Source organism: Anopheles coluzzii, chromosome 2 (genome assembly GCF_943734685.1).
Source record: "Anopheles coluzzii chromosome 2, AcolN3, whole genome shotgun sequence".
Taxonomy (NCBI): domain Eukaryota; kingdom Metazoa; phylum Arthropoda; class Insecta; order Diptera; family Culicidae; genus Anopheles; species Anopheles coluzzii.
In genome coordinates this window covers 123,959,766-123,979,790 of record NC_064670.1, presented here as the reverse complement: position 1 = coordinate 123,979,790, position 20,025 = coordinate 123,959,766, and the positions used below count along the sequence as shown (strand labels likewise).

The following is a 20,025-nucleotide window of genomic DNA, read 5'->3' as shown; positions in this document are numbered from 1 at the left end:
AACAATGCGTGATCCGCCCTCCACATCAAACTCAACAGAACAGCACTCACCCCCCTAATTAAAACTATTTCCTTACGATGGTTAAGTAAAACCTTTATTTAATTCATACTTTCTTCTTGAAGATCACTTCACAGTCTCTCATCCACCGGCGCTGCTGATTGTTTTCGTTGGCAACAAAGGGACAAAATTCATTAAATCCAACATAAAATCTTTCGCGTTTTACAGCAAACTCCTCTCCCCACGCTATCGTCAATGATTTTTCTCAAAATATTTAATCTTTTCCTCCGGATTGGGGACGATCTGTGAGGAGAGTGGGAAAAGAAAAAGGTTAATAAGATGAAAGAGGTCAAATGAAGCGCGTTTTTTTTCTTTCTTACCGTATCCTGGCCCGGCTTCCATCCGGCGGGGCACACCTCACCATGCTTATCCGTGTACTGGAATGCTTGCACTAACCGGAGCGTCTCATCCACGGAACGACCAACCGGCAGATCGTTCATGGTAATCTGTCTCAGCACACCGCGATCGTCGATGATGAACAGACCACTGGAAAGAATGGACACTCGATTAGCACACGTTCTGTGAACTTTCGTCGCCTTCTCCGCCTTAAAGAGCTTACTTACCGCAGGGTGTGGCCCAGATCGTCCAAAAACACACCGTAATCCTTCGAGATGCTGTGCGTGATGTCGCTCACGAGCGGAATGTTGATCTTGCCCAGCCCGCCCTCCTTGCGCGGCGTGTTGATCCAGGCCAGATGCGTGAAGTGCGAATCGATGCTGGCCGCAATCACCTCCGCGTTCAGCTTCTTGAACTCGTTCACCCGGTCGGAGAAGGCCAAAATCTCCGTCGGACACACGAACGTAAAGTCGAGTGGGTAGAAGAAGAACACCAGATACTTGCCACGGTAGTCCGACAGCTTGATCTTCTTGAACGCACCGTCCACGACGGCGGTGGCCTCGAACGCGGGCGCTGGCCGGGAGATGACCGCCTTCGTGTACTGCAGCTTGTGGTCGACGAAGCGGGGCGCCTCCTGCGGGTACACATGCCCACCGCCGAACGAATGGCAGGAGCCGGGCTCATCCGCCACCGCACCGTCACCCTCCTGTACGATGATGGTGAACGAGAACAACAGTAAGCAACAGGCCACAATGCCGGGCATGATGGCGGCGTCGAAATTCTTCATGCTCAACAACGCTTTACTTTAACGAAACTACTACTTTCTTCGCACCACAAAACTGTCCACACAGACTGCTTCGACTGCGGTTGGGGAAAACCGCTTCAGGTGTCACGGCGATTAGCCACGCGTACAAGTTTCCCTATCAACGGTTCACAATCACAGCAGCAGCGGGCGCAGCAGAAGCAGGCGTCGACACCTTTAGATGCCGCTTTTCGATTCTATTTCTTCTTCTGACCGGGTGCACCAATCTCTTATCGCGCTCGACGGCGACGGCACTATCGCTAAAGTCGTCCCTTTCGCGCATTAATTTCACGATAAAAATACCCTTCCGACACCGTGCAGTGGAAACGAAAAAGAGAGAGAAGGAGAGAAGAGAGAGAGCGAGAGGAGAGGGCACGCACAACCACCGACTGTAAACAAAGCGAAAGGGTTCAGCCGCTGTCAAGCCCGTCTCTTTTCACACACGGAAACGTCAAATCGATACAGCATTACTCATCACCGCAATCGCTGCGTTTGTTTGGTGTGAGCTGCGGGGATTGGCTGCTCTGTGCCCGTGTTTTGCGTTTTGTGACCACCAAAGAGACCCTCGAGGACACGATGGCAGTCAACCTTCCGCCCGTTACGCCGCTGCTGAAGCCCATCCAGCACTATCTCAAGACGGCCCAGGAGCATGATACCCGCGATCCGGTCGTAGCCTACTGGTGTCGTCTGTACGCGCTGCAGCTGGGCCTGAAAATCCCCCACCAGACCATGGACGATCGAAAAGTGCTGGTGGCAATAATGGACTGGTTGGAGGCGACCAAGCGAGCGTCGGCGGACAACGAATCCATCACGAACGATGTGGCCGCGCTGGCCTATCTGGAGAACTACGCCTTAAAGTTGTTCCTGTACGCGGACAAGCAGGACCGGGCGGGCAACTTCGGCAAGAACGTCGTCAAAGCGTTCTACACCGCCGGCATGATCTACGACGCGTGCCAAACGTTTGGCGACCTGACGGAGGAGGTAACACAGAACCGGAAGTACGCCAAGTGGAAGGCTTCCTACATTCACAACTGTCTCAAGAACGGCGAAACGCCCGTCCCGGGCCCTATGCCTACGGAGGGGGAAGAGGATGGCAAAGACTATGACCAGGATGCGGGAGGAGCCTTTCAACCGAACCCGGAACCCCAGCCCGGTCCGAGCAACACGCCTGCCGCACCGCCACACTTCCCGAGCGCAATGCCCACACCACCGCCGGCAGGTCCCTCCAACTTCACCACTACCGATCCGTTCAGCAACGTAAAGGCGCCAACACCGCCCAGCGAGCCGGAGAAACCGCCCGGTGGCTTTCAGCCCTACACGGGTGGACCGGTGGCAGACGCGGCTGGACTGCCGGTGGAATCGAACCGAATGGTCACGCCGGGCGGAGTGCAGCTGCGACCGGATCAAATCACCAAAGCGCAGAAGTACTGCCGATGGGCGGAAAGTGCCCTCAACTACGAGGATTTGAAAACTTCGATCGATAATCTCCAGAAAGCGCTCCGTCTGCTGCAAACCGGACAGGATGGGTAGGATTGTGTAGGAGGGATGAGGGGAGGGGAGGGGAGGTGCGTCCCCCAGCTGTCGATCGTGCGTTGTTTTATCGCTTTTATCTAGTTGCTTAGGGTGTATTAACCTGTATACTCAGAGAATTATTCAACTTATTGCCTAATAAACAAAAAAAGAACATAAAACGTACCTGCTGCTGTTGACGAGCGGGTTTGACGAACGGAGTCGAGGTGGCCATCGGTTTCTTCGTTTCCTGCGGACTCTTCGGCTGCTGCTGCTGCTGGGTGGTAGTAGCCGTGGAGGAGCTCGTCTTACTTCGAGGTCGCGGTTGGGCGTCGTTTTGTTGCTTTTCATTTTTGGGTACCATTGAGGAGCTTCTCGTCGGTAAAGGCTTTTCGGGCTCCTTCTTCACGAGTATCGACTTTCTCAATGCTTCGGCCACATTGAATCGCGTGCGAAGCTTTCTGATCTGTTCCTCTCGACTGGACTGGGACTTTTGCTGAAGCGATCGACTCGTCACAACTTTCACCTCGGGACGCCTTTTAGCTACCGGTTCGTCCAGCTCCTCGTCCTTGGAGGAGGATTTGGCCGACAATTGCCGCTTCTCGGCGTTGCCTTTGTTCACCGTGTAGTATCGTCCTTCCGGTATATGCACGTACTCCAGATCATCGATTTCGTCCAGCTCCACATGTTCCAGCTCCTCGCCCACCTGCTCGCCTTCTAACAACTCCACCTCCGTGTGTTCGTTTTCCAGCTTCGTGGGCCCCACACTGTCCTCGTCGGCCGCATTTAGCTCGGCGATCGTATCCAGCACGGTTTCCTCGTAGAACGTTAACGCCCCCTCCTCCTTTGTGTCGTAGTCGTCCTCCGCATTGATGACCACCTCCTGGATCTGTTCGCCCTCATTGTTGGACGAATCGAGCGCGCTGCTAGACACCACCTGCAGCCCCTTGCGATCGCCATCGTCCACATTGATGATGCAGTACGTGTCACACTCCGACTCGTCCATGTAGTCCTGCTTGATGAAGCTCTGCTGGATGTCGGTCGGGACGCTGTGGCAGGCCTGCGTAATGTGCTGCCGCATCCGGGTCAGGTTCAGGACCGTGGTCCACTTGCAAAACACACAGCAGCGCTTCCGATCGTTGTCGATGGAGCGGAAGTAGTTGTGGATCGCTTTCTTGTTGTGGTTCGTGAAGGACGACTGCTGCAGCCGCTCTTCCGCGTCCAGCATCGTGCCGGCGATCTCGTTCCGCACCGCGTCCGGCACGTCCGCGCAACGGTTCGCGATGTGCTGCACCATCCGCGTCGCATTCTCCACCGTGTGCCAGCCGCAGAAGGTGCACTTTTGCTGCGTTTCCCCCGAGCGGGCGAAATACTTACGCACCGGGTGCGCATTTTTGCGCTTCCGTTTCACCCTCATCCCTAGGTTTTCCTTACTATCGATCTCGAGCGTCTCGTTTTCCTTCGGCATCGCTCCACTGCGTTGGGCGGAAAATCACAAAGCTGGCTGAAATATTTCAATTTCAAATACCTTCGCAAACAACTTCGCGGAATGTTTGGAACGCGTCTGTGGCACACATCAACACACTCACTTCAACGCAGCAAAGATGGCGCCCGCTTGGCCGTTTGACAGCGCTTCACCCGTTTGACAGATGGCGTATGGGAAAGAAATCCGGGCGTAAACATCTCGAACGCTGGTGCAGGAAAATTGTCGATTAATTGCCTGCCGGAAGAGAGGGATTTTTCCATGTTTGCCAGCGTGATTTGGTAGCAGCGCAGAAGAAGCAGCCGATCATCCGAACACCAACCATGCCAACGATCATCGCCCTCGACGTGTCGCTGTCGATGTCGCGCCCCATTCCGAACCAAACAACAGGCACCGGTGGGCCTGGAGGTTCGGGCTCGGAAAATGTGCTCACCTACCATCAGCTGGCCATACAGGGCGTCAACTACATACTGGACTATCTTTCCAAGCACGCCCGGCTGGAATTTGTGTCCCTGGTAAGTGCAAAAGTTTTGCGTTTTGATAAGCTTGCAGCTTTGTTTACATTCACTTTGCGTGCGAGAGAGTGAGCGAGAAGGCACGTCACTACACGGTAGGGAAAAAGAGAGAGCTAGATAGGCGGGAAACGACTCAGCAAAGACAGACCATCTTCGAAAGCGTGTTCGAAACGCGTCCTTCGACAGAGTTCGACCCGCGCGCGTAAACAGACGCGTGTGCAGCTCTTGTTCGACACGAGCCGCGCTAGCAGGGTGAAGTTTTCCGCGCTCCGACCAAAAGGTAGAACCCGCAGTCCGCGACGAATTCCTTCATCCCTCTGTGTTCGGTGCAAAGCCCGCGTTCTGTAAATTCACGCCCCGCACCGGAAAGGTGACGAACGAGCGGGTGGCCACACACAAACACGCACGTGGCAAACACGAGCAGCACGACAGCACCGATCACACACGGAAGGAAATGTGCAACGCAGAAACCCTTCCGTCGCCGTAGTTGCAGCTGTCTCTCGTACTGCTGTGGTGTGGTGTGCCGTCTTGTATCGATGCGATCGCCCCACGTGTTTGAGGTTAGGTGTCGGAACTGTTCCGACTGTGTGTGCGAATTGCAGCTGTGAAAAAGTGAGACGAACTGCTCGTGTCGCTGCTGTCGGTCGTGCACCGTGCCGAAAGACGTGCAACAAAAGGCTTCTTCGCCTTGTAAAGACGCTGCCAGTCCCCTACCCGCCCGGGCCCGTGTGTGTGTTTGCGTGTGTAAGTTACATAAAGAAAGGGAGTGAAAAACGAAAGACACACACCGTGCTGCTACCTTTCCCGTCCGCGCGCCTCAAGCACCATGGCAGCAGCAGCGAGTAAAAAAAGCAAACGGCCCTCGTCCGCCACACTCACCGTTGCCCTGCAAACGAATTACGATCTGCGCCGTTCCGCGGCCGGCACCAAATGGGATGAAACCCTAGAGTACCTACAGTATCTGCACGAGACGCAACCCATCGTGCCCAAGTGTCCACCGACCAAGGATGAGCTTATCGCTTCCGGTGCACTGCCGGCCGATGCGGGACAGAACGCGCCTGCCGCCGTCGATCCGGAAGCACTGTTCGAGGAGCTGTTCGCGGTTGACATTGATTATCTCAAGAGTTTGGATCCCAAGGATTGGAAGAACCAAGATCACTATCATGTGCTTGGCCTGAACAAGATGAGGTAAGTGCAAACACACTCACACATGAAGAGGACAGTGGCCAGTGGATGATCTAATTTAATGCTCTTTTGTAATATCCCCTCCCCTACACACACACAGATTCACAGCGACGGACGAGGACATAAAGCGTGCGTACCGTAAGATTGTGCTGAAGCACCATCCGGACAAGCGAAAAGCGCTGGGCGAAAACGTCAAGCAGGACGATGACTACTTCCACTGCATCACGATGGCGTACGAAACGCTCGGCACGGTGAAGAACCGTCGCGCCTTCGATTCGATCGATCCTGAGTTTGACGATTCGCTTCCGTCCCAGGCCGAGGTGGAGAAGGACTTCTTTGGCTCGCTGGCCGACGTGTTCAAGCGGAACGCGCGCTGGAACGAATCGCGCAAGGCGGCCCCGCTGCTGGGAGACGACAACACGCCGCGCGAGGCGGTAGAACACTTTTACGACTTCTGGTACAACTTCCAGAGCTGGCGCGAGTTCAGCTACCTCGACGAGGAGGACAAAGAGAAGGGCCAGGATCGGGAGGAGCGCCGCTGGATCGAGAAACAGAACAAAGCCATCCGGCTGAAGCGCAAAAAGGAAGAGTCGGCCCGCATCCGGGCGCTGGTCGATCTGGCGTACAACAACGATCCGCGCGTGGTGCGCTTCAAGCGCGAGGAGAAGGAGCGCAAGCTGGCGGCCAAGCGCGCCAAGCAGACCGCCTACCAGGTGCAGAAGGCGGAGGAGGAGCGGGTGGCGAAGGAAGCGGCCGAGGCGAAGCAGCGTGCCGAGGAGGCGGAACAGAAGCGCATCGAGCAGATACAGATCGAGCGCGAGCGCACGAAGCGCATACTGAAGAAGGAGCGCAAGCTGCTGCGGGACACGGCCAAGGGCAAGGACTACTTCGCGTCGAACGACAAGGAGCGCCTGAAGCATCTGGAGGGCATGGAGAAGCTGATCGAGTCTTTCAAGCTGCTGGAGCTGCAAGATTTTAACAAGGAGCTGGCGGCGGGCGGCCGGCCAGTGTTCGTGAAGGCGCTCGGCGAGCTGGAGGCAAAGCTGGAGCAGGAGCGCATGGCCGCCCAGCAGTCGGCACAGATACCGAACAATGCCGGGCTGAAGGTGGTCAACCGGAAGGCGATGTGGACGCACGATAACGTGCAGCTGCTGATCAAGGCGGTGAATCTGTTCCCGGCCGGCACGATTTCCCGCTGGGAGGTGATAGCGAACTACCTGAACCAGCACGGCACGGAGCTGGGCGACATGAAGTTCTACGCCAAGGACGCGCTGAACAAGGCGAAGGAACTGCAGGCGGGCGATTTCTCCAAGAGTGACCTTAAGACGGTGGTTAACCAGCAGGCGTACGAGTCGTTCGAGCGCAGCAAAAAGGATCTCAAGATAATCGACAACTCCGAGATCAGCACGAAGGAGGCGGCCGAACTGGCCAGCAAGGAGAAGGGACAGCGCGACAGCAAGCCGAAATCGGCCGCCGCGGAGAAGAAGGCCTCACCGATGGTAAATGGTGGTTCGAAGGGACACGGCAACGGCACTACGGTGCAGGAGAATGGTGCACCGGAGGGCAAAGAAAATCGCAACAAGCAACCGAAACAAAGCGCCAACAAAGAGGAAAAACCACATGCGATGATGAATGGAACGGCGACGGTGGAAGAGAGCGGCAATACAACTGGTGGGGCGGCGGCTCCGACAGTGCAGCAGCCCGATGGCAAGGCAGCGAAACCAGCCAGCAGTGCCGGAACGGCGCCAGCCAAGAAGGAGAAAGAAGCGAACAAGGTTTGGAGCAAGGAGGAACAGGCACTGCTCGAGCAAGCCATCAAGACGTATCCCGTGTCGTGCGGACCGGATCGCTGGGATCGGATAGCGGAGTGTATACCGAACAGGACGAAAAAGGATTGCATGCGGCGGGTGAAGGAACTCGTTGATCTGGTCAATGCGAAGCGCGAGGCTCAGCAGAGCGTGAAGTAGGAGGGTAGGAGAATGGTAGGAGAAAAGGAGAGGGAGAGCATGAGAGAAAGAGAGAGGGCAGGCCGGTTCGGACAGGGATTGTATAACATCTTACGCCGGCGGCAACGAACACCATGGCGTAGTGCAACGAGGACGCGGATAAGTTGTGTACATAATGCTAGTATCTGGTTCTACTACCATCGTAAAAAACTAACAAACACACACATACACACCCAAGCACACCATACACATCCATACTAGAGCACACATACGCACACAAGACATTCAGACAGAACTTACAACAAACACACATCCATTTTCTATTAGAAACACTGTGACCAACAGAGAACAGAATATGCCTCAAGAAATTTGCAGACAATGATTAAACAAACCGAAGAAGAAAAGAAACCCAACCCCGAACTTCTTTCCCTGTATGTTCTCGTGTGTTAGTGACGTTGCGTTCGAATGCGTTGACTCTCGGAAAGGCAAAGTATTGTGTTTTGTTTTAGAATTCAGTTTTCATCCTTAATCCCACGTCAACTTCTTCCCCCCTCCTTCACGTCAGATCATCTATTCGTCGCTGTACGAGGTGTTGGTGGACTTTACGCGTGATTACGACACGATCCGGCAAGCGCTGCACAAGATCGAGCACTACGACAAGACGAGCCTCGAGAACGTGCTGGTGGCGGTGAACAACGCGTTCAAGACGCACTGGGGCAGCCAGAACTACTGCCAGATCATCTTCATCACCGACTGTGGCGTCGGCATGGGACCGAGCTCGCTGAAGAACACGATCATCAACATCCAGACGTACAAGGCGGCCTGTGTTGCGGCGGCTGCGGCCGCCACGGCTGCTGCTGCTGCTGCTGACGGGTCATCCAAGGTGGCCACGATCGGCAGTGCCGGCAGCGGTGCCGTCGTTCCACAGCCCTCCGAGAACCAGTGGGTTGGATTTTCCTATCCCAGCAAGCTGTCGTTCATGTGTCTCGGTAGCCTGGCAACGGATTCAGCGTTTCGCTGTGGCACAAAGCTGTACCAGCAGCTGCTGGACGTGAGCGGCCAGAAGGGGCAACTGTTTATCCCACGCATGAAGATGAAGCACGAGAGTAGTGAGTCGGCAGGCGATGAACCGTCGCCGAATGTCGGAGATGATGGTGAGGATGGGTTGCGCCAGTTGACACGGGCCTCCTCGCTGGAAGCGTTCGAAACCATGTGCGACACCAACTACCGGCAGTTTGAGGCAACGCTTCGCTGTGGCGGATACTTTCGGCTGGAAGACCCCATCACCGTCTGGCCGGCACCGTTGCCCTACACTGCGCGCGATCTGCTCGGAGCGGAGACGACGAAGCTGATGTCCCGGCGCTTGGAGGTGTGTGGATTTCTGCGCATGGCGGACATTGGATCACCGATGTCCGTTAGCAGACATCTGGTACTGCCGCGCAGCATTACGACTAGTAGCTCGGGCGGTGGCTCTTCCGAGCAGACTTCCGAGGGTGGAAAGGGACCATCCACGAACGGTGGATTAAAGAATGGACATGGTCACTCGTCTGCCGAGGAACGGCTCGAAGCTGACATAAAAGCGTTCTACGCCAAATCGGACGCCGGTGAGCATCACGCGCACGACGACCACCACGGACTGGATGGGGCGGACGTGAACAAGGAGTCGGTCTGCGTTCTACTGCACGGTGCGCTCAAGGTGGAAAACATGGCCGCCCTGGTGCTGCTGGGGGACAGCTGGTACGGCTTCATCTACTCGTACGCCGATGGGAAGAAAAAGTGGAACCTCATGCTGAACGTGCTTCCGCCCGGCAACGACGTAGTGCCGTGGCTGGGCGATCTACGCTACCTCGGCACGCTGGAGGACGCCTTCCCGGGCGAAAATCCTTCCTTCCCGATCAAGGCGGACAAGCGCAGCTACTCGCAAACCATCGTCGTGTGGATACGCCAGGCAAGCCTGCAGTCGGACATCCAGAAGGTGCTGCGGCACGCGAAGAAGCTGCCGGAAAAGACGCAACACTTCTACAAGGAGCTGAACCGGATTCGGCGCGCCGCCCTGTCGCTCGGGTTCGTCGAGCTGCTCGAGGGGCTGGCCAACATTTTCGAGCGCGAAATTAGCACGCTGCCGCTGAGCGCTTCGCCCGACTGCTCGATGCAGCTGACGCACGCCGCGATGGAGCTGCGCAAGACGAACAATCGCGACCTGAAGTCCATCATACACGCGCTCCCGACGCAGTACAACCAGCTAGGTTAGCGAGAGAGAGAGAGAGAGAGAGAGGTTGTTGTGGATGGAGCGATTTGAGAAATAAATAAGTTATTTTAGTAAAAAAAGGGTTGTTTGTTCATTTCTTTCTTCCAGTTTTCCGATGCGCTCTTTTCTTCATGCTCGTTGCTTACTTTTCAAATTTAGTTTTATTCTCAGCGGTCCTCTTTTTATTCTCAATGTCCCAACGAGGTTCTCATTTTCGGCTAAATTTGTGTTGTGTGTGTGTTTTACTTTCACGAGAAGGTGCTCTCGATTCCTTTTTGAGATGTTTATCTCTTCTTCTTTACTTGATTTCTTTAATTATCAATCAATTTAATAATATAATAGTATACATTTTCTTTTCTGCTTTGTTTCGCTTTTGCTGAGGAGGGGGGCTGCCTTGTCTCAGCATTCACTTTTCTAGCAATTCTTTTTACACAGTGTTGTTTGAAGGTAGTAGTTTCTCTCTCCTCTATGTTGCAATCTGTTTTGATGTTACTGTTTGGCTTTTGTTTAATTTTGTTACTTTGCTTTGCTTTCTTTATTTGCCGAAATATTGTGTAAGCTAAAACAGAACGGACCTTCGACTTTGATAAGAAATCTTTTATGTTCTAAATTTTGTTATCGCTGCTTTGACTTGTCTCTTGTATTCAGTTTTTGCCAACTAAGTATCTGGTGTGTTGTTTCATTTACGTGTACGTTTTCACAAAGCAGTTTTTAGAAAGCAAATAAGCCAAAACGCTACTTTTCCCTCTTCATCTCTCTCTTCCCATCTCTTTCTGAAGGAAGTTGCGTTTTATCTAGTTTCGTTCTCATGTTTTGGTAATTTTTATGCGGTATACGTTTTGTTGCCCGTTAGGTCTAAAGTTATGTGTTTGTTTGTTTGTTTTTACGTACTTTCAACTGAAGGTAGTTCTGTGTTGTTACCGTTAGCGCTTCTCTCCTTCTCTTTCACCCTATTCTACACTAGTTTCATGTGGTTTTCCTTTCTGTTTTTGTTGCTTTCCCCACTTATCATATCTCCTTTGCTTAGTTTCTCTTAATGGCACGGACGTAATGTGTTGTTGTGAGTGAGTGTGTGTTTCTCTTGCTCATCGTGTGTGAACTATAGAAACTTATAGAAAACATCAAAAATTTATTATACAAAATGGAACAAAACCATGAATGAAATTACTGAAACGGTGAATCACTTTCCCTTTTTTCCATGGCTATTTTCCGAAAATGAGGTTAAGAAAGAAAAACCACGGTCCCACGGTTTCAAGGACTGCCCCTCCCCATACATAATCACTGCTCGCTCGTGCGCGAGTCACGCGATACCTCTTCCCCGTGGGACCGTGGGGACTAGGAAATTGAAATCAAGCGCCGTAGAGCACGAAACCAAATCAAACTCCCCTTTTCCACCCCCCCGCACTACATGGGGAGGATGGGAGGGCGGGACCAGAAAATGATTACTATCCTTTACCCCTTTTCAACAGGAAAAACCTAACAACCCTCTATACACACACACAGGCGCGCGCGCGCGCGTGGTTCAAATCTACATCTAAAATGGTAACATCTTTGTTTGCTTTCTTTTGTTTCTTTTCGAATGGAAGAATGTCCACCCAGCTTCTAGATGGAGGGATGGGAGGGAAGGAAAGGGATGGACTGTAGGAAGTAGAAGCTTGAGGTGAGCCTTCTTATGCCTCTTCCACAACTTTGCTTTCACCACCGCTTCTTCTTTTGTTGGTTGGACGGTGCGCTGTTTGAGTGAGTTTGTCGCATTTCTGTTTGTTTCTTTGTTTGTTTTTTTAGTATACATTAGTTAATTCTGCGAGTGTGGCCATTACGGAAGGAAGATACAAACTGTGTCTCAACAAAACAAGGGAATGAAGGAAAGAAATATTACTTTCTTCTCATCCTTTCAATAATTTCTTCCTTTCCATTCGCCTCGGTCTGTCTGTCTGTCTTGCTGTCTGCCTTTCTACTTCCCCGTCTCCTCTCTTAATCGTATTAGGAAATGGTAATAAAAACCTTACACTTCTAGGAATATATTCATAGTTTGTATGTATATATATATATAGATATATGTTTAATGTTAGAAAATAATAACGTAAATTTGTTACCTTCTATTATTTCGTATGCCTCACTCACAATATGAATTCTTTGTTCTTTGTTTCCTATTTACGTATACAAGTTTTCGCAGCAGTGACGATGGTATTTCTTTTTGCTGTAGTAGTAGTAGTAGTGGTAGTAGTAGTAGTAGCAGTAGTATTTTAGTTTCACTTTCCTCTTCTCTTCGTTTTTCCTTTTGCGTTAAATTGTTTGCTTGTTTTAAACCCCCTGAAAATAGTAAAGAAAAAGGACTTTCACTATTTCCTCAACATAAACACAACTGCGGTGCCAAAAGAACAACTATTGGCAACTCTTGGTATACAGTTTTGCGTTGTTCTTTCTTGTTCTTTCGCGTGTAGTGTTTGGTATGCAATGTTGCTGTTGCTTTGTTGCTATAGACTCGTCGCACTTTGCCTTTCTTCTGCTTCGTTTCACTTACTTACTTCAACTATGGTATACTTCAGTTACTTCGATGACTGGTTTGTTTTGTTTCTTCTGCTTTCTCGTTTAGCTTCCTCTCTTTCTCTCCCTCGAACACCAAGCATTATGTACTATACTTTGACCCTACGGTTTAGTTTTCCCTTTCTTCGGTTTAGCGTTATCCTATAATCAGATCAGATTTTCTACAGTTTCAGTAGCACTTTACAATAGCGGAGAAGTAGGGGGGTTTCTTTAAGGTAATAATAATGACAATCTATAAGCGATGTTTTAAACAAAACCGCGGAAAGATTCATAACCAATATTGCTGCAGTGTGTTGGTTTTTGTTTTACCATAATGAATAGTTAAATTTTGCCATTCTATTGTTGGGCGCTAATTGCGCTTGTCTTAACGCATCCTCTTTTTTGGTAGCTAATGTTCCGGGGGCCGGGCCTCTTTCTCTCAATTTCGGTTCCGTTCATGGCGATATGGAAATCAAATAAATCTATTATCACAGACTTCACTCGTCCTTTTTCTTGTCCGGGCCCCTTTCCATGCCACGTGTGTGTGTGTGTTTTCGCCCCTCGCTCCGTTCAGCGTTTCTTTCCCATCCCGAAATCGGTTAACTTGTTTTTTTTTTTAGTTCATTTTGCTTCAAACACGAGAAAGAACCGGGCGAAGCGAGTATTTTGCTCTTTGCTCTGTCCGTCCGTGCTGCGGTTGGTTGGTTTGCGCTAGTGTACTTCTCTAATAATAGTAGTGGACTGCTGATACAGCCTCGCTCAGCCAGCTGCATACTTATAACATACTTTAACTTTGCTTAGTTTTTGTTTTTCCCTTTTTGTTTTCTTCTTCCTCGTTTGCCTACGCTTAGTATACTAGTGTACGTATATCTGTTGCTTTGTTTCGTTCTCGTCACAGTAGTTTCTCACGCGCTCACCCAATTTACAACTTAGAAGATGAAACTAATATGACACTTAAAAGTAACTTTGTGTTTTGTTTCGTGTGCTTGTTTCGTTTGAGTTTGTTTTTGCAACACGCACACGCACACACGCACACACACACCAGCAGCGTTGCATCCTACATGCTAAATACAATATCTTTCCAATTGCCATCCAACCCTCGTCTCGTCTAGGAGCAGGAGATTGAGTGTTTGTTGCAATTTACGTATACTTGGCTTTGTTTTGTTGTGTTTTCTTTTGCATGAGTTTCTCCCCTTTTGCATTTCTGCCCGTCTCTCTCTCTCTCTCTCTGAGTATCCTTCACGGTTTGGTATGGAAGTATATGAGTGGGAAGTGATTTACATTATCCTTTTTTTGTTGCGTTTGCACCGTGCGCCGAGGTAAACATTTCGTAATCTCTTCTTCCAGCTTGCTTTTAAGTGCAACGGCCGTAAACACGCGGCTATCGTCGGCGAGGGATTTTATTCCAATAGTTTCACTTGCAGGACGGCGTGTGTTGTCCTTCCCCCTTTCTTCTCCTGCGTCCAAATGTATGTAAATGGTATTTATTTATGTAATCGTCATCCGATTACATCCGCCACTGGTCAACCAAAACCAAACGAACCACACACGCACACACACACCCTCTTTTCGCGTAAGTATAATCGAACCATTCCCTCCACCCACCGAACTGGTCCGCACGAATGTCCTTTCCCGTGTGTTCACGCCGGTTCCACATTTTCCACCGACTTCCACACACCGGTCCATTTCCTCCCGCCACTAATTGAGTTACCTTTGCAGCCTACCGTGCACAGAGTGAGAGAGGGGTACGAAGAACCTTCTCACGGCGGGTACAGGAGACAGAGGAGCAGAGAATGAAAAACAAAAACCCACCGTTGCCCCCTCCTGCTTCCGGCCTAGCGAAGGACCGGACTAGCGCCGGAGGCTCATTACCAAGGTAATAAATATTAATCAATTCAGACCTCATCATAGCGCGCTGGCACGCACTGTCGGCTCGTGTGTGTGTGCGAGTTATTTTGTGTTTTCTCGCACGTTCACCACCACCGTTCGGGCCGTTAATAGCATTAACCGATGAAAGGATACAGCCGGCCGACGGTGGCCAAGTTCGAGCGAGCGGTTCGAGTTAATTAATAACACTTCGCCCGCTTTTCAGAAGGCACCACACACACACACACGCAGGACCTTTTCTCTGGAATGCTGTGTGCTGTGACCGAAATTTGAAACGCGATTGCCACTTCCGTGCAAGGTGTGCGAGTTGGCAGGGGAGGGGGGGGGGGGAAGTCAAGCAGTTAGGTCTCAACTCTGATTGGGATGAATTTGTTTATAAATTGCATTTCTATTCAAATCGGACGGCACGGTACCGACCGGACCAGCCCCGGCACGAAACGGTACGGTGCCACTGTTTACCCACAATGATTGGGAGCAATTTCTCGGCCGTTGCCGGTTGGTCAGCCTTTTCTCGTTCTGGGAGAGAGTGTGTGTGTGTTTGAGTTTTTTTATGCGGAATAAGGGGCAGTTTTGTTTGTTCGATAGGTGAGGTTGATTAGAAGAAAAGACGGAGAAAGGAAATTCATTTGCCTCACGGAGGGAAATGGTCCAAAACAATTCCACAATCAGAGGAGCTACGCCGAACCATTCCATTCAATTCATCGTCTAAAAAACTGCGGAAAAGCTCAACCATGGGCAAGCAATTACATGATCGTGGCCTATTGGTGGTGGTTGTGGTTGTTGGACATTCCTAAAAGCCCCATAATTAATCGTAAAACAACGATTACGGCGACACTGTTTGCAAAACATGTCGCCAGCTCAATGCAAACGTTTTGTTCGAAATTGTTTGGATTGAACAGGAATAACAATGACTGGACAAAGGGAGAAGGATTGTTTTTCAAAACACACACGCGCGTTTGCAAGTGGTCACACTGTTTCCTTCGCTGTGGCGTACAACTTGGCGGTACGGAGATCTTTCAGCTTGATAGTTGATTGCGAGTAATGTCCCTTTGCTGATGCTGCTACTGCTGCGAACGGAACTGTGGATCTTTCCCCATGCGGTTGCGGTTTTAATGTGAGAAATAAAACCTTCCTGAATGAGGCTGACAGATCTTTGGTGGACTAGGTTTACGTCAGCAGCTTAGCTTTGGAGGTGAGGGTAATGAACAGCCTTACTCTCCCGAGTTGTCGGAGGCATTTTCTAACATTGGCAGCAAGATACGTCGCCGGGCATTAATGAACCAATTGTTTACCTGCAAAAAGGAAGAGAAGAAGAAGAAAAACAACGATTATCAGTATTCATAAGTCTTCTCCCTCTGCGGGACACTTGGAGATGGCACTTACCTGAAGCAACGTGAGATTCGTTTGTGCCGCTATCGCACGCTTTTCGTCCTCAGTAGGATAGGGATGCTGCTTTGGTCCAATGGAAGCACCGGAAGCCAGAGAGAGAGAGACAGAGGGAGGGAAAGAAAAAGAAGAAAAGATCAAAATTAGTTGAAAACATTGCAACGGCACGTTGGATTCATACTAACGACTAGATGCTGAAACAACCAGGCGCGCATCACGCTCGTGGCGTGCTTGGGCAGGATGCCTCGCTTGTGCCGCTTGCCCGAGCCCGAATCCCCGTCCCCTGGTGAGTCAAGCTCGGAGTCGAGCTCATCGGAGCTCCCGCACGGCGACAGCTGCCCGGCGTACATGTCAAGCGGTGAGGTAAGCGCTATTGCCGGCGGACAACCACCAACAGCAGTGCCGAGCGACATAGAACCCGCGCTCGGATGGTGGGGCAGATGGTACTGCTGCTGCTGTTGATGGTGTTGCTGCTGCTGTTGGAATGCCATGGCGGCGGCTGCCGCTGCTGCCGTAAGGTCAGTGGGAAACATAGCTCCGGCTCCAGGGCCATCATGCAGCGGAGGCAGTCCGGCAAGTCCAGGCATTCCAACGGCTAGCGCGCTTGGACTGTGCGACATGTCTTGGGGCAGAACCGAGCTTTCCAGGACGGTGGCACTGTTCGGTGAATCGATTGCTGCTGGCGGCACTTGCTGGTGAGGGTGATGAAGCGATTGCTGCGGAGGCTGCTGCTGCTGCAGCACTGGGTGGGGTAGCAGGGGTGTAACGGGAACGCCGCTCAATGCACTTCCCTTGGCTTGGAGGATTGTAGAACGCAACTTGCAACTGGGTGGTTGTTCTAGTTCGTAGCCACTGACAACTGACTTACCTTGCATGTTGCTGTACTCGCTGGTGTCACTTCCCTGCAGGTAGTCGGCGCTCTGGTAATAGCCCTGGGCACTCCCGGAAAGATCCTGCAAAATGGGAAGGCGCCCAACAATTGGGAATTAAAAGCGATTCTTTCACGAAATAGAAGTACAACACAGGCAACGAACCTGCTCGGGACTGTTGATGGGACTGTTGGAGTTGGACAGGTTGTTGTTGTGCTCGAGCGCGTAGTCCGACCGCAGCAGGTTCTCCGACTGCATCTTGCTGCGCAGGCAGGCGATGTAGCGCGTGCAAAAGTCCCGGCACAGCTCCTGCACCTTCTCCAGCTCGAGCAGGTGTATTCGCAGCACCTGCAGCGCCTTTATCATCAGTCCGTCCAGCTCGCTGTTGTTCGTCAGCAGGGGGCGCTTTTCCTTCTCCAGCAGCTGTACAAAGGCCTACAATACGGACCACGAGTGGAGTAGTTAGACGTTTAGTGGCAGTCAGGTGGCGAATTGTAGGTGGGATTGTTTTACCTGTATATCTCGGGAGAAACTGTCCCCATCGCTGGGGCCATGGTTCGACGACCCGTTTGGACTGGACGCGGAAGACGAGGAAGGAATGTAGCCTTGCGTGGCCTGTTCACACTTTTCCAGCAGCAGTGCCAGCAGCGAAAACAGAGGATGTCTGCGAAGAGAGAGAGAGAGGAGAGCAAAAGATGGAAGATCATCACAGAAACTAGCACACAAACATACTTTGTAATTACAACACATCAAGCAACATGCCCCACAGGGATACCAACAAGAGACAGAGGGAGAGAGAGAGAGACCTCCATCTAATAAAGCCATTGTGTGCTATCTCATAACGCTTCGTAAATGCCATATACTTTACAATTTTCTTCCCCCGCTCGTGGGTGGGACACACCGACGTTGCCGGAACAGGCACGAACGAGGCGATTATCCTTCCACTGTTTCGTCCTTGTGTGCAGCTGCAGCTGCAGCGAAAAAAACGTCAAAGATCCATTTCTGACTGACAACACAAGCCATTTGCCAGTCCGTCGCAATCGTTCCGTTTTCGTGTTTTATTTTGCATTGGAAATTTCTTTATCGTCTCAGAGGCCACCAACCTCTCGGCTCTTTCCACCCTTTTCCCCGGATGCACAGCGCGTAACTGGATGCACTTTTGCTTCCCAGAGCAACAAAAAAAGGGCACTCCCCTGCTATCCTCTCTTCCAACGAACGGTCGCAAAACTCTGTCATCGTGTCATTTGTGGCCATTTTCTCCGTTCGATGAAGATGATGCAAAACCGGGGAACGAACGGACGCAGTTTTACAATGTGCATAATACATTGTAGGAAAGGCAAAATGGAGGCGAACACACTGCTTCCGTTCCGACCCCCCATAGGTCCACCGACCCCGGGCTATCCTTTAGTAGACCGATCGAAGCCGGGTGTATGCAAATCGTGCCAGTCTCTTCGGCCACATACATTCAAATGTGCTCGCCACGCCAGGTCGAAGGGTTTATACGGAATATATCAGGGGAGTAGGGAGAGGAGCTGGAGGATGTAGCGGTGACGCTGTAATGGTAAAATGTGTTCTTTTCCTCCGGATTTGACTCTCAAGTGCCGCCGCCGTCCCCGCTGTCGCCGGTCATCGGATCTCTCACGTACCAACCGGTGGTCGATCACGTCTTCGAGATGCATTTTCACAAAACCATATGTGTGTGTAGTAGGAAGGAGGGAGCACCACCCACTCCACCCCCTTATGATGACGACCTCGATTGTCTTCCTCACGGGCATTGGGCATCTGTGTGTGAGTTTTGTTCGCTTTTTCTCTCCTTCTCTCCATTTCGCTTGAGGGTGTGATGGGGGACCCCCCGATTCCAACATTTGTTTCGCGTTAGTGTTGCATTTGATTATTTTTAGTATTTTGACGAATGTTACACGGTCACTGTGTGAGAGGGAAGTTGGCAACACGATGGTTTGGATTGGTTGGATTTAGTTTTAAAGACATACAGTATCAAACGCCATTTATGAGAGCATCTCCTCCTGCGGTGTGTGCTGCTTGAAACGCTGCTTGGTTCAAGAGGATATCGCTCTCCCGTCGTGCTGTTATCAGGGAATTGCGTTTGAGCGCAAGAACTCGAACCGAATTCCTCGCAAGAACTCAACTTTAAGGTGATAAATCATACTGTAGGTCTCTTTGATGTCTACTGGCGGCTTTTCTTTGTTAGTTTGAATAATTTGATTTACAGCATCCATCTTCAAACGACGACAGTCAAATTTTTTGAGGATATTCGCAACAAACCCACTCGAAACTAAAGTTTCTGCTTCTTCTCGAGCTGCTTTAAATGACAAATAAATTAAAAATTACACAAAAAGCATTTCGAATTCCCATTTCCACTTTATCCCTCAAGAAGCAGCTTATAGCATGAAAACCCCACCCAAAAAAAACGACCTTCCTTTCTCTGATGCTGTGCACTTTGTACTCACTTGTAGACTGCCCGCTTGTCCGCCTCGAACTGTGCCTGATCGATGTCGCTGAGGCCGTGCGGCGAGAGGGTCGAGCCGCTGGCCGGGCCTGTCGATGCGGTGGTGATTGGCCCACTGCCAGGACCGTTGTTGCTGGTGCCGGTAGTGCCGCCGCTGCTGCTTCCATTGCTGCTGCCACTGGTGCTGTTGACTGCGCTTCCGACCACGCCGGCACTTCCGGGGCCGGTGGTGCCGATCGTGCCCAGTCCGGATGCCGTCACCGCCGACACCGGAACTGCCGTGACGCTGTTTTCTTGCATTATTGTGCCTCTCTCTGTGTGTGTTTATGGGTAGTGAACGAAGGAAAGGGGGAAAGTGGGTTGCAACCGTTTGAATAGCTTTCTTTTTCTTCGTTTATCACTGCAGGTATCGGTTGATATTGCTGCACGGGAGATAGCTTGGGATTGATGCCGAGTTTGATGCGGATCACTTCAAAGTATTCATCTTGAGGAACGCTTTTCCATTTCTTCCTTCAATAGTGTTTAATGGCAGATCAGCAGAAGCACTCTCGAGCTCATCTATATTTGAGTGTTTAAATCGTCCAGCGATTTTGTCCACAGCACTTCGTCCCTTTAGCCGTAAGAGTCCAACACATTATGACATCTGTAATGTAGAAAAAAACGAAATAAATATTAGATTAGTTTCGAATTGATCGGATTGCTTCAAAAGTAACAGTAGTATCTAATCCCGAATTGGTTATTTATTCAAATTGACCCATTTAAATCCGAAAAAAACCTCATATCGCACTGCGCGCTCCCAGTTTTATTGT

General features: G+C 51.0%; 5 protein-coding genes across 6 annotated transcripts; 3 read left to right on the top strand and 2 right to left on the bottom strand.

Moving 5' to 3' along the window:
- Positions 1-67: 67 nt before the first annotated feature.
- LOC120953642 (uncharacterized) lies at positions 68-4,280 on the bottom strand. The gene is made up of 4 exons (XM_040373769.2): positions 2,892-4,280; positions 621-1,099; positions 378-543; positions 68-300 (listed from the first exon to the last, which is right to left on the bottom strand). The coding sequence occupies exons 1-4, from the start codon at positions 4,170-4,172 to the stop codon at positions 250-252; spliced, it is 1,977 nt and encodes a 658-aa protein (XP_040229703.2). The 5' UTR covers positions 4,173-4,280; the 3' UTR covers positions 68-249.
- Positions 1,182-2,890, top strand: LOC120953645 (vacuolar protein sorting-associated protein VTA1 homolog). Its single transcript, XM_040373777.2, has one exon. The coding sequence runs from the start codon at positions 1,772-1,774 to the stop codon at positions 2,723-2,725; it is 954 nt and encodes a 317-aa protein (XP_040229711.2). The 5' UTR covers positions 1,182-1,771; the 3' UTR covers positions 2,726-2,890.
- A 70-nt stretch (positions 4,281-4,350) lies between the features above and the next one.
- On the top strand, positions 4,351-11,152 carry LOC120953643 (integrator complex subunit 14). 2 transcript variants are annotated; one of them, XM_040373771.2, is made up of 2 exons: positions 4,351-4,702; positions 8,399-11,152. In XM_040373771.2, the coding sequence occupies exons 1-2, from the start codon at positions 4,511-4,513 to the stop codon at positions 10,082-10,084; spliced, it is 1,878 nt and encodes a 625-aa protein (XP_040229705.2). In that variant the 5' UTR covers positions 4,351-4,510; the 3' UTR covers positions 10,085-11,152. The 2 variants fall into 2 exon arrangements, with proteins under 2 accessions (XP_040229705.2, XP_040229707.2); XM_040373773.2 differs by lacking the exon at positions 4,351-4,702 and adding an exon at positions 8,238-8,323.
- LOC120953641 (dnaJ homolog subfamily C member 2) lies at positions 4,743-8,267 on the top strand. The gene is made up of 2 exons (XM_040373768.2): positions 4,743-5,890; positions 5,988-8,267. Exons 1-2 carry the CDS (start codon positions 5,529-5,531, stop codon positions 7,852-7,854), a joined length of 2,229 nt encoding a protein of 742 aa, XP_040229702.2. The 5' UTR covers positions 4,743-5,528; the 3' UTR covers positions 7,855-8,267.
- Positions 11,153-13,028: 1,876 nt separating the features above from the next.
- Positions 13,029-19,516, bottom strand: LOC120953644 (homeobox protein PKNOX2-like). Its single transcript, XM_049605406.1, has 7 exons — positions 19,218-19,516; positions 17,263-17,413; positions 16,915-17,184; positions 16,749-16,833; positions 16,066-16,676; positions 15,878-15,943; positions 13,029-15,786 (listed from the first exon to the last, which is right to left on the bottom strand). The coding sequence occupies exons 1-7, from the start codon at positions 19,514-19,516 to the stop codon at positions 15,706-15,708; spliced, it is 1,563 nt and encodes a 520-aa protein (XP_049461363.1). The 3' UTR covers positions 13,029-15,705.
- Positions 19,517-20,025: the final 509 nt, after the last annotated feature.

Excerpts from the sequence above, each read along its gene's own strand:
- LOC120953645 (XM_040373777.2), top strand. The coding sequence starts at position 1,772 with ATGGCAGTCAACCTTCCGCCCGTTACGCCGCTGCTGAAGCCCATCCAG.
- LOC120953641 (XM_040373768.2), top strand. The coding sequence starts at position 5,529 with ATGGCAGCAGCAGCGAGTAAAAAAAGCAAACGGCCCTCGTCCGCCACA. Across the intron at positions 5,891-5,987 it reads CTTGGCCTGAACAAGATGAG|ATTCACAGCGACGGACGAGG; the intron begins GTAAGTGCAAAC and ends ACACACACACAG.
- LOC120953643 (XM_040373771.2), top strand. The coding sequence starts at position 4,511 with ATGCCAACGATCATCGCCCTCGACGTGTCGCTGTCGATGTCGCGCCCC. Across the intron at positions 4,703-8,398 it reads GGCTGGAATTTGTGTCCCTG|ATCATCTATTCGTCGCTGTA; the intron begins GTAAGTGCAAAA and ends CCTTCACGTCAG.
- LOC120953642 (XM_040373769.2), bottom strand. The coding sequence starts at position 4,172 with ATGCCGAAGGAAAACGAGACGCTCGAGATCGATAGTAAGGAAAACCTA. Across the intron at positions 1,100-2,891 it reads CCGCTCGTCAACAGCAGCAG|GAGGGTGACGGTGCGGTGGC; the intron begins GTACGTTTTATG and ends ATCATCGTACAG. Across the intron at positions 544-620 it reads GATCTGGGCCACACCCTGCG|TGGTCTGTTCATCATCGACG; the intron begins GTAAGTAAGCTC and ends CATTCTTTCCAG.
- LOC120953644 (XM_049605406.1), bottom strand. The coding sequence starts at position 19,516 with ATGCAAGAAAACAGCGTCACGGCAGTTCCGGTGTCGGCGGTGACGGCA. Across the intron at positions 16,677-16,748 it reads CGAGTACAGCAACATGCAAG|CCAAGGGAAGTGCATTGAGC; the intron begins GTAAGTCAGTTG and ends CAATCCTCCAAG. Across the intron at positions 15,787-15,877 it reads CGAATCTCACGTTGCTTCAG|GTAAACAATTGGTTCATTAA; the intron begins GTAAGTGCCATC and ends TCCTTTTTGCAG.